Raw genomic sequence first — 20,503 nt, 5'->3', positions numbered from 1 at the left:
TCGCGCTCTTCGGAACAACAACGATGAGTCGCGATTGCCGCGGTGCGTACAAATAAGAAATCGTTTCCGTAGTGGCAACGGATCGGTTCGGGTCCGTGACGGTGATAATGATAATGACTGGGACGGGTTCTCGGGTACTGGAATAGATATCAAAACAAAACATACCGCGCGAGGTAGAACATATCGTCGAAGGCGAGGCGAGAGGGAAAAAATGCGAGCGACAGCAACAGGACCAGAGACAGTGTCGAAGCAGTCGAATGTGCATACACAACACGATAGACGACGAGGGTATTAAGCAATATCCATGCACATAAGCGGTTACGCTTACGAGAACCGGTTCTACTGAATCGTTACACTTGAAAGGCTAGCTTCAAACAGGACGAGACGTCGCAAGGTGAAAGTAGAATGATAAAAGAAAATCGCCGTGCCCGGGAATCGAAAATATCTTGTTGAGGTTCACGTTCACGGGTGGAACGGATCGCGACAGCCGGAACGAAGATGCACGGGCTGCTCGGCCAAGAATTCGCAACCCAGCACGACGATCGCTGCGAGTTGCTGACTAACCTCATTCGAGATTGATCGTACACACGATTTTGTACATCTGGTGCGACTGCGAGAAAGGAAACGGATACTGTAAGATCGTTTCCCTGACGACGATCGAGCAGTTGACGCGAAAAACTACTGGGTCTGACAATTAAATACGGAATCTTTGTTTACAATGGCTGTGCCCAACAAGTGGGAGAATGTTTGCAGATTGTGCTCGGAGGAGAGAAATGAGATGCTGCCGATTTTCGGCAACGAAGGCGTACAGCGTAAAGTCGCGCAAAAATTACGAGCTTGCTTGCCTGTACTAGTGTACAAAACCGATCCACTGCCAAAGCAAATATGTCAGTTCTGCGCCGCCAGGCTCGACGATGTTTATGAGTTTAGGGAATACTGTCTGAGCGTTTACAAAAGCATGCATGTGAAACTGTTGTCGTTTAAGGACACAGAGTCTGTTCAGATTTACTTAGACGTGATGAAGAACTCTCCAGACCCTTGTCAGGTAACTGTTCTCGGTTAGCCTATGTATCGAAGGTAGTTTGAATATCTGTGATTATAAAATGAAATGAAACAAGTACGATAGGGCTAGGATCGCTCTAATGAAGATAATAACATCATAATTTTCAGGCTCAATTATGGAGGGAAAAGGCCAGAGCACCACCACCGCTAGTACCTTTGCCAGCCTCACTGCCAGTTGAAAACCCATCAACACCAATAGATATTAGTCAAGACCATACGAATACTTGTATCGAATCATTGCCCGAATTACCATGTGAAGTGGAGATTAAGGAAATGAATGCAGACCCAATCTTAGTAACTGAGGCTAGTATTTATGAATCCTCGGGTATAAACAATGTAGAAAATGAACTGTATAAGCCAGATATAATAGCGGATGATAATAAAAGTTTGCTGAAAGAGAATAATGATGGTTCAGGAAAAGAGATACAGGTGAAGCGGGAAGAAAAAAAGACAAGTATTTTGGAACAAGTACTAACGGGTAGTTTAACGATGAGCGATAGAAAGGAATTAAATTCAAAGGCAAAACTGTCTTCTAAATGGTGGTGTGCTCCTTGTAACAGTTACTATAAGTAAGTTAACACTGATTAAACGATACATTGGTTGCAACAACTCTATAGTTAATGACTTGTTACAGAACAAAGGAGAGCTTAATGATGCACATGCAATTGCACTGCCCTCGGAAGTACACTTGCAGAAAATGTGCTGTATGTTTTGAATTAGTCGAGGATTTAGCTAAACACGAAGCTACTAGCCATCTAAAAGTGACATTAGATTTTGACAGAAGTCTTCAAGACTGTGATCAATGCGACAGGCAGTTTGTGAGTTGGGAAATGCTGAAACAACACAGGTTACGCGATCATTTGGGCGAATCGATTGATATCGGGACCAATACGTGGTGCTCATTATGCAACAGGTACTAGTTTTAGGATTATTACGGCATATCTCCATATTTTCTGTTTAAACATTCCCTATATTTTTTAGATTCTTCCCAAGTATAGATGATTATCAAAGTCATACTCAGTTACATGAAACTAATAATTATATGCCAGTTAGAGCGTCGCAATTGGCAGATCAACAAACAGCTCCAGTTATCAATGTTGAGGAACCTCCGAAAGAAGCGAAGAGAGAGCATATTGTTGAAGCTACCAAATCGCTCGCGTGTCCTACATGTGGAAAGGTAGGAAACTTTGAAAATATCTAATGAAAACAGTTTGCATATCCAATTGAAATTTTCTATGAGTAGGTTTGTACCCAACAAAGCGCGTTGTCGAATCATATGCGTACCCATCAGCCTAAACAACACAAATGTGATATATGCGGACGATGTTTCGGACTTCTCATACGTTTAGCAGCGCATAGAATGAGCGAGCATAGTCAGCATCCTTCGATATCTCCAGTAATGGCCAGTGTTGAGCAAGAAGAAGCATTGAATGCTGAAAGAGAAGCACGGGAAGCTAGAACTCGTGCAAGAAGCAGAACATATTCGGAAGTACGGGTGGGCTTAGAGACATTGAATATTGTTTGCAAAGTAACTGGAAGTTATTTTAAAGTACTATAATTTTTAGAAGACGGAGAGGAAAAACACTACGAATCACGAAGAACCACCTGCAAAAAAAAGGGCCTCCAATGAATTTAAAAACGTGGCGAGATGTGGCATCTGTTTCCAATGGTTCAGTGATCATACTACAATGTTAACGCATTTACAAACGCACTCGGAGAACCATACCTGCAAGAACTTCGCTTGTCACATATGTAAAAAGTCTTTCAAGGAGAAATGGCAGTTGTTGAGACACGAGGTACACGTTAATCATCTGTGTAACATCTCCTCGTTTCTGCTGCTGTATTATACTTTATTTAATTTTTTTTTAAACTATAGACGTCTCATAAACGCAACGAGTCTTGTATGACGTACACGTGCTCAGTGTGCGATAAATCATTCTCCGACAAGAGTTTGTACAGAGTACATCAGAAAACGCACATTGTCGATAAAACATATCACTGTTTGAAGTGTAATAAGATATTTTTCAAAGAAGTGACGCTGTTGACTCATCATTGCACGTCGGGAGTCTCCACGAAGCCCTCACAAAAATCCTTAACGTCGTTGGGTACTGGTAAAAAGTACAAATGCTCCAAATGCAATGCAACCTTCAACAGTTTTCAATCGAAGAACTCTCATATGAAGGTGCACACCGAAGGCTCGCATTCAGCGGTAATTTTTGTAAATTTAAATATTTATAAATTGTCTTCGTTCCGTTTAAACATAATTATATATTGAACAATTCGAATTCTCTTTTTGTCGCACAGGTCCAAGATGACGAAGTGCAACTCGAGTCAGAAGATGAACCTATGCCAAAATTAAGTCCAGAAATATCATTGGAATACTCAGTGCCTATTGAACCGAAGGTGGAAATTAATGAGGAGAGTGCGCCGCCACCTATTAAACGAACTCTCATTAGAACAACTGGCGGGTAGGATTTTGTAATATTCAGTTTTAAAGATAGTTCAACTAATAAAATGTTCATGTCGTTTGTTGTTTTTTAGATACCGATGTGGAGTATGTCAATCTCCATTCGTTTTGCGAGAATTAGCAGTTGCACACTTGATGTCTGCTCATCCGATAATGCCATACCAGTGTCCTTATTGTAAAACGCGATTCGCGACACAGTATATGTTCACGCATCATATTAAAACGGATCATCCCGACGAACATGAGAATTAAGTTACACGAGTTACTATTAGCTCTAAAATGCCAAACGATTCTTGTATCATAAGCTGCGCTTCGAATCGGAGGCAATTTCCGCGTTTATGTACAAGATACGCAAGACGATTCTCATTAAAGCAACCGATGCAATTATTTGTTTAATATAGGAACGATCTTGAATATTAGGAATAATTGCACCATTTGCTTTTTTAGAATTAATCAGAATACAGGGTAGACCACTAACTCTGTCCACTTGTGATGTCTCTTTCTGTCATTATTAGTTTTCTCGTAATTGAAACGAATTCAAACAATCTCGGAACCTTATTGACCGATTAATTCACAATGGAATCTATTGTCACTACATTATCAACGTTTTCCTATTATTTATATTGGCAATAATTACATTAAGTAGACTGATTTAGTGATCCGACCCTACACAGCAGTTTTCGATTTTATAATCTGGAACTGTATTGTTTTTTAATCTGGCACACTAGTTCCTGAACAAATAATTGGCCTTAAACAATGTTTTGTAGTTTTACTTCAAGAAAAAAGAAAGTATATATCTATATATATACGTGTATATATACATATATACAAATATGGTAATTCGTAAATAAATATAGTTTGTGTTGAACGAGAGATACACTTGTTAAGGAATTATAAATATCTTTTATTATAGGAGACTGGAAATAGGATTAGTACTTATACTGAACGTGCCTGTACAAGTATCGTGTCATGGTGTCACACAAATCTTTTAGCTAAATTGATTTACGATTGCCGACGAGAGACGATCATCTTAATAGATACCGTGTATATCTCGATAAGAAATAGTTAATCGCATTAGACGTGTTATATGTTTATTTGTTAGTAACGTTGCCAGACATTCCTCTTCCTTTGAAGAAATTCAGAAAATTGAAATGAAAAAGAAAATACTTTAATTTCATGATATCCGCCTTAAATTCTTGTATAGAGATCTAGTAACTAATTACAAGCATATGTATAATTACGCTGTACATTGTCATTATTGTTTTATTTTATATATAGTGTATTTACAATAAAATATTGAATGTCGAGAACAAACCTATTAAATAAATCTTTTTATCCAAACGTATTGTTAAAGTGAAATCTCATTGAAGTTATCAAATTTTCTCAATTATTCAGAAAAGAAATTGCTTTTTCAGTCCGTGGTACGATAGAGATGAAGTTTTGGTAAGCAATTCACGATGTTCATTATAGATGGCGCTCGAAGTGTCTGTTAAACGTATAACATATAATTGGAAAATGAAAAATTATGATTTACAAGTGAATTTTGTTCCGCTTTTTATATTCTAATCGATAAAAAAAGAATCCGTTGATAAATTAACGTGCGACAATAGGCGAAATATCGTGCTAGCGTTACAGTTCACGATTCATGTTTGAATCTGTTTCCCCTTACGTCTGACCGTAGCAATCATCTACCACTGTATACGAGGCGACTATGACTGACCGTTACCACTAACAGCTCTAGAAATTCTCAGTGAGAAGACAGAACACAGGCATGATTTCCATCTATCCCGTATTTCGAATGCAAATGTAGCATCTGTTACGTTTCCATTCGAAACTGCGCAGAAAATTACAGTGACTAGTATCGGCAATCGTTGAAGCTATTACATAATTTTCGAGTTTATTCTCCAAGGAAAATCGAAATCTTGCCGACGTCCAAAAACCGTTCCAAACCGAACCGAGAAGCGTCTCTAAAATTGTCAAAAAGATTTTCCGAAACACTCGGTGTCGGAAGAGAACACGCACACCGATATTCGAGAAATCCAAAAAGTGTGACAAGAGACCGATGTGTAGTTCGTTAGTCACACGTGACGGAAATATCGATTACAAAATTGTCATTCGAACGAACGAAGTTATCGATAAAACGGCAACAAAAATAATGTTCTCGACAGAAAAAGAGCAATAACAAGGAGACAATATGATAATGAAAATTGGCTTGGTAACAGATCGGGTGCGTGCGAGAGCAAGAAATTAGAAAATGAAATGACGGGGTGAATTTGTAAAAGTCTTCCCAAGTCCTAACGGGAAAAAACACACACACACACAGCCGAGATTTTGACAAATTAGAAAATTTATAAATTAAAATCCGACGTAGCTCGAGATTGCCTAGAAACATAGATTTCAGAATACTCGAATGGAAGAGAAATTGTTAACGCGCTGCACGATTAACGTTGCAACTAACGGTACGACCAAATGCGATTAGTTTTCGTTTCCGTTGGAAAAGCAACAAAGTCGCATTTCTCAAGACATTGACCGGGATAAGTGGACAATTGTCCGATAAAGCGTTGTTGTTACAGCATTACGGTTTGGATGATTTCGAAACGAAGGATCCAACAAATTCGTGATTTCGACCGTTTCGGTCGACGCGTTAACCATTTCGAAGAAGACTGTGACGGGAAGAGGTTCGGTGTGTGCAAAAGAGCAACAACAGCGAAAATCAGAATACTTTGATAACGAAAATTGGCTCGGTGGCCGTGGCGTGGCAAGGGGCACGGGGCACGGGGTTCGAGGGGGCGTACGGGAGGGGTTCGGTGGGGTATTGTGGGTGGTCGCAAAGCGCATGGAAAAACCAGAGGGGGCAGATCTGCCGCATAGCCGACGGAAACTCGTCGGGTGCTCGTCAGACGCGACGCGTCCGTGATCACGCACGGTGCACCACGCGAGAAAGAGGAAGGCCCCGTTGCGTTCGTTCAGTCATTTCGGACGTGGGAAACGGGGAAGATCGTTCCGATCGTCGAGCACACTGCCACCGAGAACAATTTCTCCCGAGACGAGTCCGAAGAAGTTTGCCGACTTTTTCGATTTTGCCGATTTTGCCGATATTGCCGATTTTGCCGATTTGCGACACGGGAACTGTCCGACCGATCGGGCCCGCCGATTGCGTGCCAGATTTCCATGCAGCGAGGGTGGAGGCAACACGTCCGAAGTGACTGACTGCAACGTGATTGGCTGAAACACATGGTCCGGTAATCGTGAACATGATTGGAAACCGTCTCGCGCCGATCGTCACCCTCGTCCTTGTGGTCCTGCTGTCGTCCGTCGATCACGGTGAGTGGAGATCCCTTATCCTCGAATCGCGCGTTCGCGACGCTCCTATAATCGCGTAGATCACATGCGAGAACCTAGGAAACCGTAGAGTGTTTCGTGAAAATGTTGTCGGTAAACGTTTGTTTGGACGCGCTATGCCGATGGAGAGAAAGAAAAACGACGGTGGCGTCTAGGTGCTTTAGAGTCGATTGTCCCAATCACCGTCGTAAACGATCGTTTCATCTGGTAGAAGACCGATCTGCGGAACGGGACGACGTGTCCTACTTTAGCGACCCAGTTTCCGATCTACGCTGAATCACCAATCGATCTACAGGCTTCTTCTTCCCGCTGTATAGTTTTCGTCACGATTTTCCTAACCGAGGCGCGCGCATGTGTCCGGAAATAAGAATCGTATCACGTATTTTTCCCGTTCGATGAAATTCAACTGCAAATCGACGTAGAAACGGCATTCTTTCCTATGGCTGATTCTTTGCACCCGTCTCTAAGAGGAGAGAGAGAGAGAGAGAGAAACGAAGAACCTTTCGATCGGTGTACGAGATGGCCGGCGATCTTTGTTCGTCGAAAACGGAAGAACGATCGGACGGGACGATTGACTTTTCGAAAGAGCCGCGCGCGTTGCAGGTCGGAGCGCAATGCGGTAGTGACGAGAAAACCGAGCGTATCTATAGAACGAACGATTCGGAACGAGATTCGCTTTTGCAGACGAGCATCCGCGAATTCCTCGCGAATTCCTCGAGCTTATCGGCCCAGGGAAAATCGGACGGGATGCTTTTTTCGCGGGCCCCGTCGAAACGGAGACGATATTGATTTTCGGTTACATAAAGAGTACGACGGGAGCCTCCATGGTCTCCTTCCGGTCTCGAATCGTCTTCCGCCTCCTTTTATCGTTGACACGATCGAATGTGTCAACGTACATCGAGGCACGATACTTTAACAGATATTAGAATCGCGTGCTGGTCTCTTTTTCTATCGATTCGCGAAGATTCTTCGCCCGGATTGTACTTATTGGAAGCGCATCGATACGATTCCACGTAGGAAGAATTGAAAGATCTGCTTTCACAAGTAGCAGACCATATTCTACCAGGAAGTCGGAAACGATTTAGAAAAGTTTACCGGACTCTGTCCGAAGAGAAGAATTTTACGAGTAGCGTCCGCAGCTCGACGGCGGGGCTCGTGCCGCGAAATCCCCCGGAGGTTCGGCTCGCTGGCAACGGTATCCGATAGCTCCTGGCTCGAGGAATTTTCGTTTGGTCGAAACGGCGACTTGGATTACGAATGGTCGGGAACGAGGGCAATTAGCTTCGCAGCCAGGACGGGCTGGTTGGATCCTGTCCCGTTGAGGATTACGGTGTTCCAGATGCTCGTCAGGGAACTCGTACGACGCCTCGCACTTGTGGTACTTCCGCGGCGCTTGCACGGAACCGGAGTGTACTCAATTTCTAAATTGAATCTCATTAGAAAAGTAAATCGCACGGCGTCCCGAAAGGAATAGGGTCGGCCGGAAGTTGTCGGCGCGGGAAAGACGAATCAAGAAACCAAGAGGATTCCCGGGCCGAGACACTCGGCGAGGGTAGAAGAGAGGAGTTTCCTCGAGCGATCTGTGCTCGGTATTTACAGAAACCAGGTGCCGAGGTGCTGAAAGAGAAACGGCTGAAGAGGACTCCAAGCTGACTTCGCGAGAGAGCTTTCGTAAGCAGATCCGTTGCTACCCGACATTCTCGTTTCGAGACTGGAGACGATGCTCGATGATGGGATTTCAGAACCGTGCGGAACGAACGAGAACTGTTGCTGGATCGTTCGTTGCCTCGATCGATTCGCCGAGATCGCTTTGTCCGGTCCCGGCGCGAATTCGACCCCGATAGTCCCAGCAATCGCGACGAATTATGCAAAAACGTGCGACTAATTTGAAAGGAAAACGGTCGGTAGGGTGTGTACGGCAGGAACGGGCACGCTTTCGAGGACAGCGCGAACCATTAAAGGAGCACTCGCGCGCAGCTTAAAGCAATGCGGCAATACGAAACGATGCGACGGTATCGACGTTCCGCAAAAACTGCATTCTTTTCGATGAATTGATCGCGATCGGGAAGATTACGCAACCGCGGTGAACTTTTCTATCGGCCGCGCAGCCGAGGAACGCGTGGATCGAACGCCGAACAACGGGAACAAAAATGAAAACGAAAACGAAAGCGTAGAACTTCCCGGAGGTGACGTAAGCGACGCGTGCAGGCCGAATCGTTACCGGGTGACCTTAAAATTCGGCCGGGTGCGATTCGAGCGCGATTCGGCTGCGATTCGACGCGACCGCGACCGCGACTGCGACCGCGACCTCGACGTGCGGTTCGAGGCTGCCGCAGCGGAGGCCGAAACGCGGAAAGAAATGTTTTCGCGGAGGAGAGCAGGGCCGTGGCCATTTTTGTTGGGATCGATCGGGATCGGCGCAGTTTGTTGGAAATTTAGAATTTTTGGATCGTAGAACCTGGCCCCGCCAGGGTTATCGAGCGACCCACTTTCTCCCCTCCCTCCCGCTGCATTCTCTCGTACTCTCCTTCACCGAATTCTATTCTCCCTGCACCGCGTGGTACCGTGACCAAGGGGACGTTTCTCGACGTTAACCTTGCCTTATCGACGAATTTTTAATAAAATCTGCGTCGCCTCGCCCCCGTCCCTCGTCCCGCCGAGTCCCGCACCATCTCCTCTTATTTATTTAATCCTAGATTACCGTGACCCCCGCACGCGAATTACGTTATTACGAAACTTTCGCAACGTTCGTTCGACTCGGCTCGACGACGCGTTTCAGTTTTCCTCGACGACGTTGTTTTCACGAATAATCGAATTCTCGCGAATAATCTGCTGCAATTATCCGGCTCGCGCTTTCTTCGACCGAAGATCTTCGAACCGTTAATACAATATCGCCTCGTTTCCTTGAATTTTCTTTGTCACGCTCGACGTAAAGGACACGCGTTTCGTTACGAAACGCGAACGCGTACGATCGTTGCAACCGTATACCTTCCCGGTCGAACGAAACAGCGAGCAACTTCGTCGAACTTGGTTACGACTCGGCGTTGCAATTAGCTATTTACAACGATGGTACATTGTTTCCGAGAACCATGGGAGAGACACCGAATCGTTTATGCCGCCTGGTAGAATCGTTATGGGCGCGTTCTTGCAAAAACGATTAATGTTTACGAAGCTGGCGCGAAAACGTTGAAATATTATCATCGATTGTCGGCGCTCGAGGGTTAATACGCTTAAACTTTCGGCCGTGCTCCCGCGGAAGCACTTAACGTTTGATCGGCACGATTCGTCTGTGACAAGTGCGCGAGAGCAAATGCATTGGAAAACGCTCCTTCCGCCGCGATGACACCTATCATCGTCGAGAACACCGGAAGCTTTATTCGTCGGGAAGAGAAATCTCGACAGATGTCCGCTAAGCCGAGTAACAACAAAAGCGCGGGGCTTCGAAGCGTTTCCGTATCTTCGACGTTGCACCGTCCGACCGATAATCGAACGAGACATTTTCAAGACTTTTCGTTACGTTACGGCCCGCTAAAAATATCCAGGCCGTTTCGTTTTCACCCGACGCTATTTTGCGACTCGACGTGTCTATGATCCACCAAAAAGTTAGCAGTCCGGAAATGCCTTTGACCACACGGCTATCTACGAGGCATGAAACCCTGGCCTAATAATGTTAAACGGCAGATTGGCCACCGGGGATCTACTTAAATGTCGCTGGTTTTTAGAAACCCAGAAATAACCGGTGACATTTGAAATGTTTGCAAGATCGTGGCTCGATCGAGTCGATTTTTCGAAGGCGCTGCCCCGCTCGTCCAAAGCGGAAACTGGATAACTAGCCATTGCAAACCTTTGTCACTGTAATAATTAAGCTCTGTCCCGTGTAAGCTCTGATCACTGCGTGCCCGCTACGCCTGCCTCATAATAGACGGTAACCAAAGGGGTTGGTTCTGTAGTTTCGACGATCGAGCTAACGGCCTTTAAGGGCTCAATTAATTACCGTTAACCAGAGCTAAACGAGAAGGCAGTTACAGCGTTAACCCTCTACTATCCCAATAGTTGAGCCCTATTTCGTAACGTCTTCTCTCATAACGGGCTGGAACGCGTCGGAGTTTTAATGCAGAATCAATTACCGTTAAACCAGAGTTAAAAGAGAAGCTATGGTACAACCTCGGGACGCTCCACCGTCGGAATGCTCGAGCTTTTTATTCCGTCGATTCGCTATGTCCGATAATTGACCGCGACAGAGGGGTCGATTCCTCTAGTTTCTTCAACGGATTAACGGATGTTAACCGGATTCCGGATTCCACCGTATCGACTTCTGTTTCTAAAGATGAAAAAATCGAGACAGCGTTAGTGGGTCAACATTCGTATCTCGATTGAACGGGGGTGAAGAATCGCGATGGAATGGTCTTCGAGGCCGTTCCCCTTACCTTACCTTATCGGTGGCATATTCGTGTCAACGAGAACGAACGAGGACGAACGAGAACGAACGAGCTCGATCCCTTTCGTTTCCAGTTCCCGTTGATTACATAAGGATCCGCAATGTCACGCAGCCTTCGTCGGTTCCTCACGCGACGCGACCAACTTTTGCTCCTAGTTCTGTTCTGCGATCAGCTCTGCTCCCGTGTGCCTTGCCAGCCAGTCGCCCTATTTACCGCTGATCGAACATCTCGTTCCCGAACGTCGTTGAGAACTGCTTTTTCCCGCATCGTACAATCCCGACGAATGTTTTCACGCCGAACGAAGACAACCACCGGGCAGGCCGTCGCGTCGCTTCGATCTGTCCTCTTCAAACCCCGCCGACTCGGTGGTTGCTGCGAGATCTGTCCGGTATTTTAGCATGCCATTAGTATGCCACGTTCCATGGTGGACAGGGAAGTCGAACGAGTTCTATTCGAAAACGCGGGATTTGGGCGAATGCCGTTCGAACCAACCATTCGTGACCCCTAAGCTGATATCTCTGGCCATCTGGCCGGAGATAACCCGGCCTGGCGCGTAAATAAATAAAGGGAAAAAAGTCGATAAATATCGACGACGAATTAACCGGCCGACAGAGTCGAGAATACGAGAAATCACCGAATGTGCAAACGAATCGTTACATAAACCGTGTTCTGGAGAACGAAGTTCTGCATTCTTCTACCAGGGTTATATCAAAGAGCATCGAAGATAAAAGCAATGATCGTACGATCGAGTCATCGCCAATGAATCGATTAGGCCGCGTTCTTGATTATTCCGCCGCGACGATAGTTGTGCCTCCGTGAATGTTTAACGATACGGAAGAGCTACGGGAACAGAGGGGCGGGAACGGCCTGCGGAACTTGTCCAAGGTCAGGGTGCCAAACCACCCCCGCGGCCGCTATATTTTCGTGGCGCTGCTTTCAACGAATCCGAGGAAGGGAAGCCAGTGAAGGAACCAAGCCCGTCAGTCGATACAATTTACGCTGCATTCTGCGAGGAAACCAAACATTACACTGCTGGCAACGTCAACACACGCATTAGAGCCTGTTAAATAGCTTCCCTTCTTTCTCTTCTTTGCACAACGTCGCTAACATTTGCCGTTGCGCATTTATCTTGTTTAGAGAGCTAAAAATGCATACGACGGGTGCATCGTTGACTCGGGCTAATTTTTAAGCGAACTATAACCTGCCAACAACACTTTCGTTCCGACCCTTCTTTGCATAACCTTGCCAATATTTACCATTGTTCGTTTATCCAACCGACAATCTTCTGCTTAGAACCATGAAAATTCGCTGTGCTCGCTGCGCGGAGGGATCTAGCATCGAACAAAAAGTTGTACAACATTAGATTGCAAATCGACCGTTCTACCACAGTAGGCTAATTTTGTTATTAAAAATGCCCCTGTTAAACACGAACATCGGTATTGAACCTAATCTCCTCGCTCGTGAATCTAATGCAATTAACGGTAATCCGCTGTTCTGGGAGTTCGATGTTTTTCCGCGAAAACATTTCTATTCCAGCTTTTGTTCGAGGTTGTGCGTTCCTGGTCGACTGCCAATTTAATCGGCCTTTCCCGACTGAATTTTCCAACAGTTACTCGAAAGATTTCCCTGTGCGACACCGTCAAGTTCGACTTGTTTTTAAACTCGATTCGAAATGCACGCAACAAATGAACGATTCGTGCATTTCGTCGAGAAACCAATGAGACGTCGGCCATCCCTTGGAGAACGCAGACTGTCGTCATACTTACGTAATCGGGGATGCGCGAGTGCGGCCGAATTTTCTAGAACGTTTACGAGGTAAATTCATAGGTCCGTTCCGGCCGGATATTTGGCCGAATAGTTGCGAATGGCAAATATTGGCGGACAATTTGCAGACGGCGTTTTAGAAAATGTGTTCGCCGCGGATCCGGCGTTCTCGCCTATGCACGAGCTCTATTTTACCGCGAGTGTATCAGTAGGTCATCGCGCGCATTGGTCTGGGTTAGGTCTTTCTGCTCGATATCAGCTGGTGCCGTAACCGGACTCGCTGGGAGGGTGAATGGGGTTGCGTCGTGACGCCACAACGCGGCAGGGCCGTAGCCAATCGCCGGCACCCCGCCAGACGGACCGTGAAACGAACTCTCGACAATCGAATAAGCCGGACGCCTGCCTAAAAAGAAATAATTCAATTCTTATCGATCAACGAGATCAACGGGGGGAAAAAAGGGATCAAAGAGACCTAACGATTTTGTCACTTTAATCGCTAAACCGTTTGAAATTTCACCTTCCCGTTTTTTTTTCTCTGATAAATACATAGAATCCGTGTTGCAATGGAAACAAACGAATGGAATGTTGAAATTTTCTACTTGTCAACGATTTATCAACGATCCAACGATACTTCTTATTACTATGAACTACTAACCCTCTGTCTTCGCAATTGATCGTCCATTTTTCCGAAAATCGAATGCTTGGTATCTCGGAGCCATTAACGGAGACTTCCTGCAGCCATTTATGGAAAATAATTGAATCGCGTGTGCGGAACGTTCGATGGCGCTACAATTTCCTGGAGCTCGATTAACCATCCGGGGAATGATAATGACAACGCGAATTCACGATGATACCATCGACTGTTCCGTAGCGTCTCTATCCACGCGGATCTCCAAATTAATAACCAACGGCAACAGACTAATTGCACGCGTAGTTAGCGACAAGCACGTGCATATTAGTGGCCCAGTTTTCAGAGAATTGCGGCATGCGATAAGGGCGGAGAACACAAGGAGTCGCGGTTTATAATATGGATCCAGCTGTTCTTCGAAGTCCTGACTCCTGACCTAAGCTATCCTAATCGATAGAGTAGCCTGGCGTTTCGTGATATGTCGCTATAAGCCAGTTCCTGTTTCTTCAAAGTTCCTTCCTCTTTCGCGAAGCCGCGTTTTCTCTTCCCTTCGGGTCGCACTAAAATCTATACTCCACCTATAAAGTCGTCGTCGACGTATCTGGGACTAAACGGAGCGTCGGATTTAGATTAGAGTCGGCCGAGTAGTTCGGCCCGAGTCCGTAGGCCGTAGACTATGGTTATATCATAGTTTAGGCTGGAATTGTAACGTTTCGGTTAGACCGTATGTCAAGTGCACATGAATAAGTCATCGCTTAACGCGTGTCGCGATCATGGTTGTAGTTTAGTCTTCAGACAGCAGGATTTGAGTTGCTCACCTCGTGGCCGATTCTTCCGAAATATTCTCGTCCATTGATCGCTCGGTATCGTCGGAACGATCGTGACAATTAACACGAAATTCGTTTTCCAGGTGAAGCAATAATATGTTATCAATGCAACAGCGAATACGATCCAAGGTGTGGCGATCCGTTCGATCCGTACACTCTTGGGACCGTGAACTGCAGTTTTCAACCACGACTGGAGCACCTGAACCACTTAGAACCTACTATCTGCCGAAAGATCAGCCAAAAAGGTACGCTGCTCGATCTAGTTGTCATCGATATGACATGAATTATTTCTGATTCACGAAACAATAGTAAGTAGTCTGCTCTGTATCTGCACGACCATGGCATCAATAATTCAAGGATTAATCCTGCGGCATCTAGCACGGTCGCCTGCATTGCGGTGTCCTCGTAGCCCTAAAACCCCTAACCATCGTGCCGAGAAAAAGCACGTGCAACCGTGCAACCGTGCATCCGTGCCCTTTAAGCTCGCAACGATATTAACCGAGATGCACGGCGCCGGCCGCGGCCGTGTAATTTCCTCAAACTGTGCTTGCATAATCCCCCCTCGCAATCTCCTCCACCTATCCGTTGGGATAGGTCTTTGAGGAATTTGCGCAGGTGGTCTTTAACGACTGTATCCGTTCTGAGAATGCTCCACCGTCGCATTCAATTCGAGATCTAAACTCGGAACTGTGCATCTTCGAAATCTTCTGTTCCCATCGTTTCCCGTTCCGCGATTCAGAATCCGATTAATCCGAATGAGATTCTTTCAAGATACGTCTGCGACGTATCGTAACTGTTTACGCCTCGGTTCGGCGCCACTCTATTCTCGCAATCGAACTCGTTACCGATATGCATAATTGATCCGGCGCGACGGCGGAGACGGAAACGTTTCATCGGTCATACGCGCACTCGTGCATGAAATTAGTACGCAAACCATTGAAAATAGTCCCGTAACAGGGAAGTAGCAAAATATTTGGACTGTTCAAGTTCAAGGTCGACTTCGACCCGCTGAAACAAACGAGCGAATTGTTTAAAGCAATGCAAGACAACGTCTACCTTCTTTAAAGAAACTACATACTTTGGATAGTACAATCGAGCGAAATCTTGTGATCAGACCTAGTAAACGAAGCGAGGAGCTCCTGACGGAATGATTCGAATGTTTCTGTGATTTCAGTGTACGGGAAAATCAGGGTAGTCAGAGGCTGCGGATACATCACGGACGAGAGGGACAACGCGGAATGCGTGAAGAGATCGGGCACTCACGACGTACAGGCACACTACTGCTCATGCACCGGTGATCTCTGCAACTCGGCCGAAAGCCGCACGCCGTCCTTCTTACTGCCGTTGACGTCCCTGTTCACGGTCGTTCTGGCATTGCCGAGTCTGTTACTTTCGTACCCGCTCGCAGCATCTGTCTTAACTTCGCCGTACTTCTCCATAGCCTAAAATGATTATTTTCGGCCATTAGCGGACACAATACACGACGCCTAAACCGAGTCAACGATTCAATAGCGACCGTTCGCACCCGGGCCAACTCGTTCCCCTCCTGTTCCATTTTTAATCGATCAGCGATCCAGGAATTAGCAAACAGGAATAATCGCGGAGAAAGAGGTTTCAGTTTCGTCGTTCCCGTGAGTCAAAAGTTCTTTCATTCCTCTATTCGGACCCGCACCGATTGCCGGTAAAGAAGGGTAACGCGAGATTGTCAACGAGTTGGCTACAGTTTACGGCCAACATTGTCGCTCTTGTTTTTCCAAACGGGATGTTTTCCATTGTCGGGAATAGAGAAGAGAAAAAATAAGAGAGAGAGAGAGAGAGAGAGAGAGAGAGAGAGAGAGAGAGAGAGAGAGAGAGAGAGTAAGAGTGCACAATACACCGAAACACACGTGATCCGGGGCACGAACGATTCACAAAAAATAAAAAAAAAATGAAACAACAATACTCATAGTTGAATTACAAAAAAAAACGTAGTTGTAAACAGTGATACAAACTGCCAGAGATACGCGAGATCGATCGTACATCGGATAGTACGCTTCCCCGAGATAAATTCAAAAAAATGGAAGATTTGAAATGAAAACGAAAAAATCTAAGTGAAACACACATACACGACTATGGCCTCCGCGTGAAAGCAACCGGCGTCTCTCGCATAAGCGTAGAAAGTAAATAAATTGAAATAAACCTCAAGATATTTGTATATGTATATATGTATATACATATATATATAATAAATAAAAGAATCTATATATACATATGTATACATATATATGCATATGGTAGCGGTATCGCGAATACGTTCGCACGTTTGTACGCTACTGCTGAGGAAAACACAGAGAGAAACAAATAAATATATATATTATATTTTATTGGGAGGAAGCAGAAATGGAATTGCACGCAAGAAGGATATTACAGCTTATTTTTAGAAAAGTAACATCGGGTCGTTTTCGTGAATGCGCATGGTCGTCGTGTAACGAGCTTTGTCGAATAGAGAGAACGGTGATCAAAGGGAAACATATCGTCGCGTACGTCTATATTTTGCATTTCGTTGACGGACAAACGAGGGAAAACGAAAGAAGGAGAACAAAAACGACGGTTTCTGCCATTACGATCACGACCTGTGTTCCGCTGATTTTTGCAATAAAATGCTGTACGTAAATGATAGATGGTAGCGGAGGCTCGCGAATGAAAACCTGATGTGTGCATGTGTGTGTCTGACGTATGACCGTTCCTATGAATGCATGCGCATGCGCGAGTGCTTGGTACACGCGCGCGCGCGCGCGCGCGTGTGTGTGTGTGTGTGCGCATGAGAGTGCAAAACGCGCGCGGAAGGAATGCTAAAGAAGACAGAAACACTCGGACATAGTTTGCTCGAGAAGTAAACAAATGTTACTATTACTTCGATCATAGTCGAACTAATAAAAATATATATACATATACATATATATGTATGTATGTATATATATATATATATATATCTAAGAACAGAAGAAAAAAACACGAAAAAAAACGTACACACAGGAGTCGTAACGAAACCGTAACGAAGATGTAGAATTGTCGATGGAGAAAGTAGAGGATAACGTAGAATGCTTATTGACAACAACAATAACAATAACAACAACAACAACAACAACAACATTAACATCAAAAACACATGTCTCACCGCAGTACCTAAATTAATTGCCGCTGCCGCTGTTATCACCGTGTCGTCTCGCCACCATTGTTACACTATTATTACAACCGCTATTACTAATTACTAATATTACTACTGTCGGAATTACCAACTTCTTGTTACCATCAACATCGTTACTGTTGTCATTGTTATTCTTTTTTTATCGTTACTGTTATGATTGTTAAACAATGGTTAGAAGAGCAACTATGGACAGTGGACGAACGTCCCGCCAGACAGAATAGAGATATCTGTACGTAGAGATTTTTTCATGCGACCACTTGCGAGTCCAGATTGTTAGTGTTTTAAATGGAAAAACATGAATTTCTCGAGGAATGAGAACTCTAAGAATTAATAGCTGCCATTTATGGAAATTCGATTTTACTCTCGTTTTAAGAACAACGTCGTAATGTTATGGGTGTTTACTTTTTCAAGTTTACATTTGGTCTGATTCGTAAGTGTTCGTTAGAAGAAGCCCCAAAATGCCAGAAAGAGACCGATGCGTTTTATTACCGATAAAATTTCGAATTACCTTATACCTTGGACTGCGGATGAGCATAGGATCAAGCACGGAGTTTGAAATCCTCGAAACCACTCGAAACCACTGACTCGCATTTTTTTGATACACAAGTCCCCAGTTGCACGCGCGTTACGCGGCTTGCTTCAGAAACGTGGTGTTCGCGGGAAGATGTAATCGTATAATCACGTCGAATCGTACTTCTTTCTCCCTATCCGTTGCGACCACGAGTATACACTGGATTCCCTGAATTCGCACGTGTTTTGTAATGTACACATGATTCATGGTTTCACCTTCCACTCCTGTTTAACAGAGGTTATGCGATACGCAAATCACAGGTGAAGACTTCTGCGATAATGTTACTATTGCTCGTTTAGTTTAAAAGTTCACCGCGACTCACGAATGTTGAACACAGTTGGTTGCGTCACGTGACCGAACTCTCATTGTCCCGGTTCGAATAGAGCAGGAACGTACCTACTTGCGAAAAACTTGGGCGTAGAACCTTTTTTTTCTGGTCTTTCGAGTAACAAGAATTCTAGTACCTCCGAAGAAAATTTCTCTGAAAATTTCTTAGCGATATAATCATCGAGTAAAACTTGTACCAGAACCAGGACGTTCCCTTTTTCAAACGGATTAATCACGTGACTTTGTTATGACAGATGTGCCCGTAATCTAAACGAGCGATACATCGGTTAATCGTACCCATGCCTGTGTACAATTAACGAAAAATAATTAGATCCTGAATGACATGTGTATCCGTGGAACGAAGGGCTCCACTGTGCACTGCCCTGTTCAAGTCATAAATCTGGAACAACGGATAGGGAACAGACGAAAGACGGAATAAAAGACGAAAAAAACTAGCCGAAAAGGAAGAATTTCGTTATGTTCCGCTCAATTAGTTTAGTTGATCGTCTGGCTGTTTTAGATGGTAAAAAGGTACATAATAATATCCTAAACATGCCTAGTGATCTTTCAGAGTTGAAATTTCTTATTTTTGCTTGAAACGTCAGATAAACGTGGCATAAAAGAAAAAAATGTAACTACTAGTTGCTCGTCTGTATGTAACGTTTAAGCCGATTCGTAAGATTAGAACTCCGTCTCAAGTTACTTTACTAATAAGTAAGGGCAAAAGATAATTAGCCGGTCAGGCTTCGTCGTTTCGTCGTCTCGTTGGGAAGATCGAACGAGAACGGTAAAAAGGAAACAAAAGTGATTGAGTTTTAAAAAGTTATACAAATACAAAGAAGAAAGAGAAAGATGCATTCGACGTTACATATTATTATCAAACTGTGGACTTTATGCATTTATAGCATACTCGATCGTCTAAAATTCAATATAGTACAAAGTGTAAAGAAAATATCATGTGGTTTTTATTTTACTCGTAACCTATACAGTCCTGTATGCTAGAAGCAAAAGAATTTATATCTGCCGTTCCAAGTTCCACGATCTGTATAGTTCTACACGAAAAATCTACATTTGCATAAATGCCGGTAATCTGATTATTATACTCGTGTAATGCAATTCGTTAAAATCGTAGGATGAGATCACTTATTCTAGTGATTACTCGGATCCGACTGTACTTACTAATCTTTTCCCTTTACTGCATACAGAATTTGCGTGCATGGCAAACGTAAAATTGACCCGCCAAAAAATAAAAAAAAAATAAACAATAAAATAACAAGAAAACGTACGAAGCATCGTGATACGTCCATAGAAGGCAAACATAAGCGAAAACCTCTTGTCCTATCGATGTAACGTGATCCACGATGACCATAGAAAAACTGTTACGTCTAACCAATAAAAACTAAACGATGATGACATCCCTTTCTTTTGAACGTTCCATTTCCTTTCTGGCGCGTGTCTATAGTCCGTAGTGAATCATAAACAGCGGAATGTAACGAAACCATTAGTTCCGGTTCCTATTTCGAAACGCACGCGGGAACTTTTAGCGAAACTCGTTTCATACATATCGTCCACCCACGATTACAAGGCATACTTCGACATAATGATGCCACTTGGCTACACTGCCGCCTGTTCAAGCATATCGAACGCGAGAGAGAAAGCATAGAAAGCGAAAGCAAACGAAAGAGAAAGGAAAATCGGGAATCGCATATACATAATTCCATTCGGACTGCACTATCAGTTTGACATGAATCTCGTTACGATATAATGTACACGTTACGTTTCATTAGCAAAATTCACCAGATATCCTCTGCAAGGCATCAAGACAATGTCCACGTCAATGTTGTTCAGTTGTATCGTAATATTTATTATCGTATGATATCAATATTACA

At 44.3% G+C, this 20,503-nt stretch overlaps 2 protein-coding genes across 3 annotated transcripts; both read left to right on the top strand.

Annotated features, from left to right (window-relative positions):
- The first annotated feature begins 718 nt into the window (after window positions 1-718).
- Window positions 719-4,843, top strand: LOC117227541 (uncharacterized). 2 transcript variants are annotated; one of them, XM_033482875.2, is made up of 9 exons: window positions 719-1,045; window positions 1,171-1,631; window positions 1,697-1,975; window positions 2,044-2,239; window positions 2,306-2,551; window positions 2,628-2,858; window positions 2,939-3,271; window positions 3,367-3,530; window positions 3,604-4,843. In XM_033482875.2, the coding sequence occupies exons 1-9, from the start codon at window positions 719-721 to the stop codon at window positions 3,779-3,781; spliced, it is 2,415 nt and encodes an 804-aa protein (XP_033338766.2). In that variant the 3' UTR covers window positions 3,782-4,843. The 2 variants fall into 2 exon arrangements, with proteins under 2 accessions (XP_033338766.2, XP_033338765.2); XM_033482874.2 differs by having other exon boundaries at window positions 2,306-2,557.
- A 1,873-nt stretch (window positions 4,844-6,716) lies between these two features.
- Window positions 6,717-20,027, top strand: LOC117227543 (UPAR/Ly6 domain-containing protein crok). Its single transcript, XM_033482878.2, has 3 exons — window positions 6,717-6,853; window positions 14,613-14,774; window positions 15,704-20,027. The coding sequence occupies exons 1-3, from the start codon at window positions 6,784-6,786 to the stop codon at window positions 15,973-15,975; spliced, it is 504 nt and encodes a 167-aa protein (XP_033338769.1). The 5' UTR covers window positions 6,717-6,783; the 3' UTR covers window positions 15,976-20,027.
- Window positions 20,028-20,503: the final 476 nt, after the last annotated feature.

This window comes from Megalopta genalis, chromosome 5 (assembly GCF_051020955.1).
Source record: "Megalopta genalis isolate 19385.01 chromosome 5, iyMegGena1_principal, whole genome shotgun sequence".
Lineage (NCBI taxonomy): Eukaryota > Metazoa > Arthropoda > Insecta > Hymenoptera > Halictidae > Megalopta > Megalopta genalis.
Note: the sequence above shows the minus strand (reverse complement) of the source record. Positions and strands in the feature narration are given on the sequence as shown.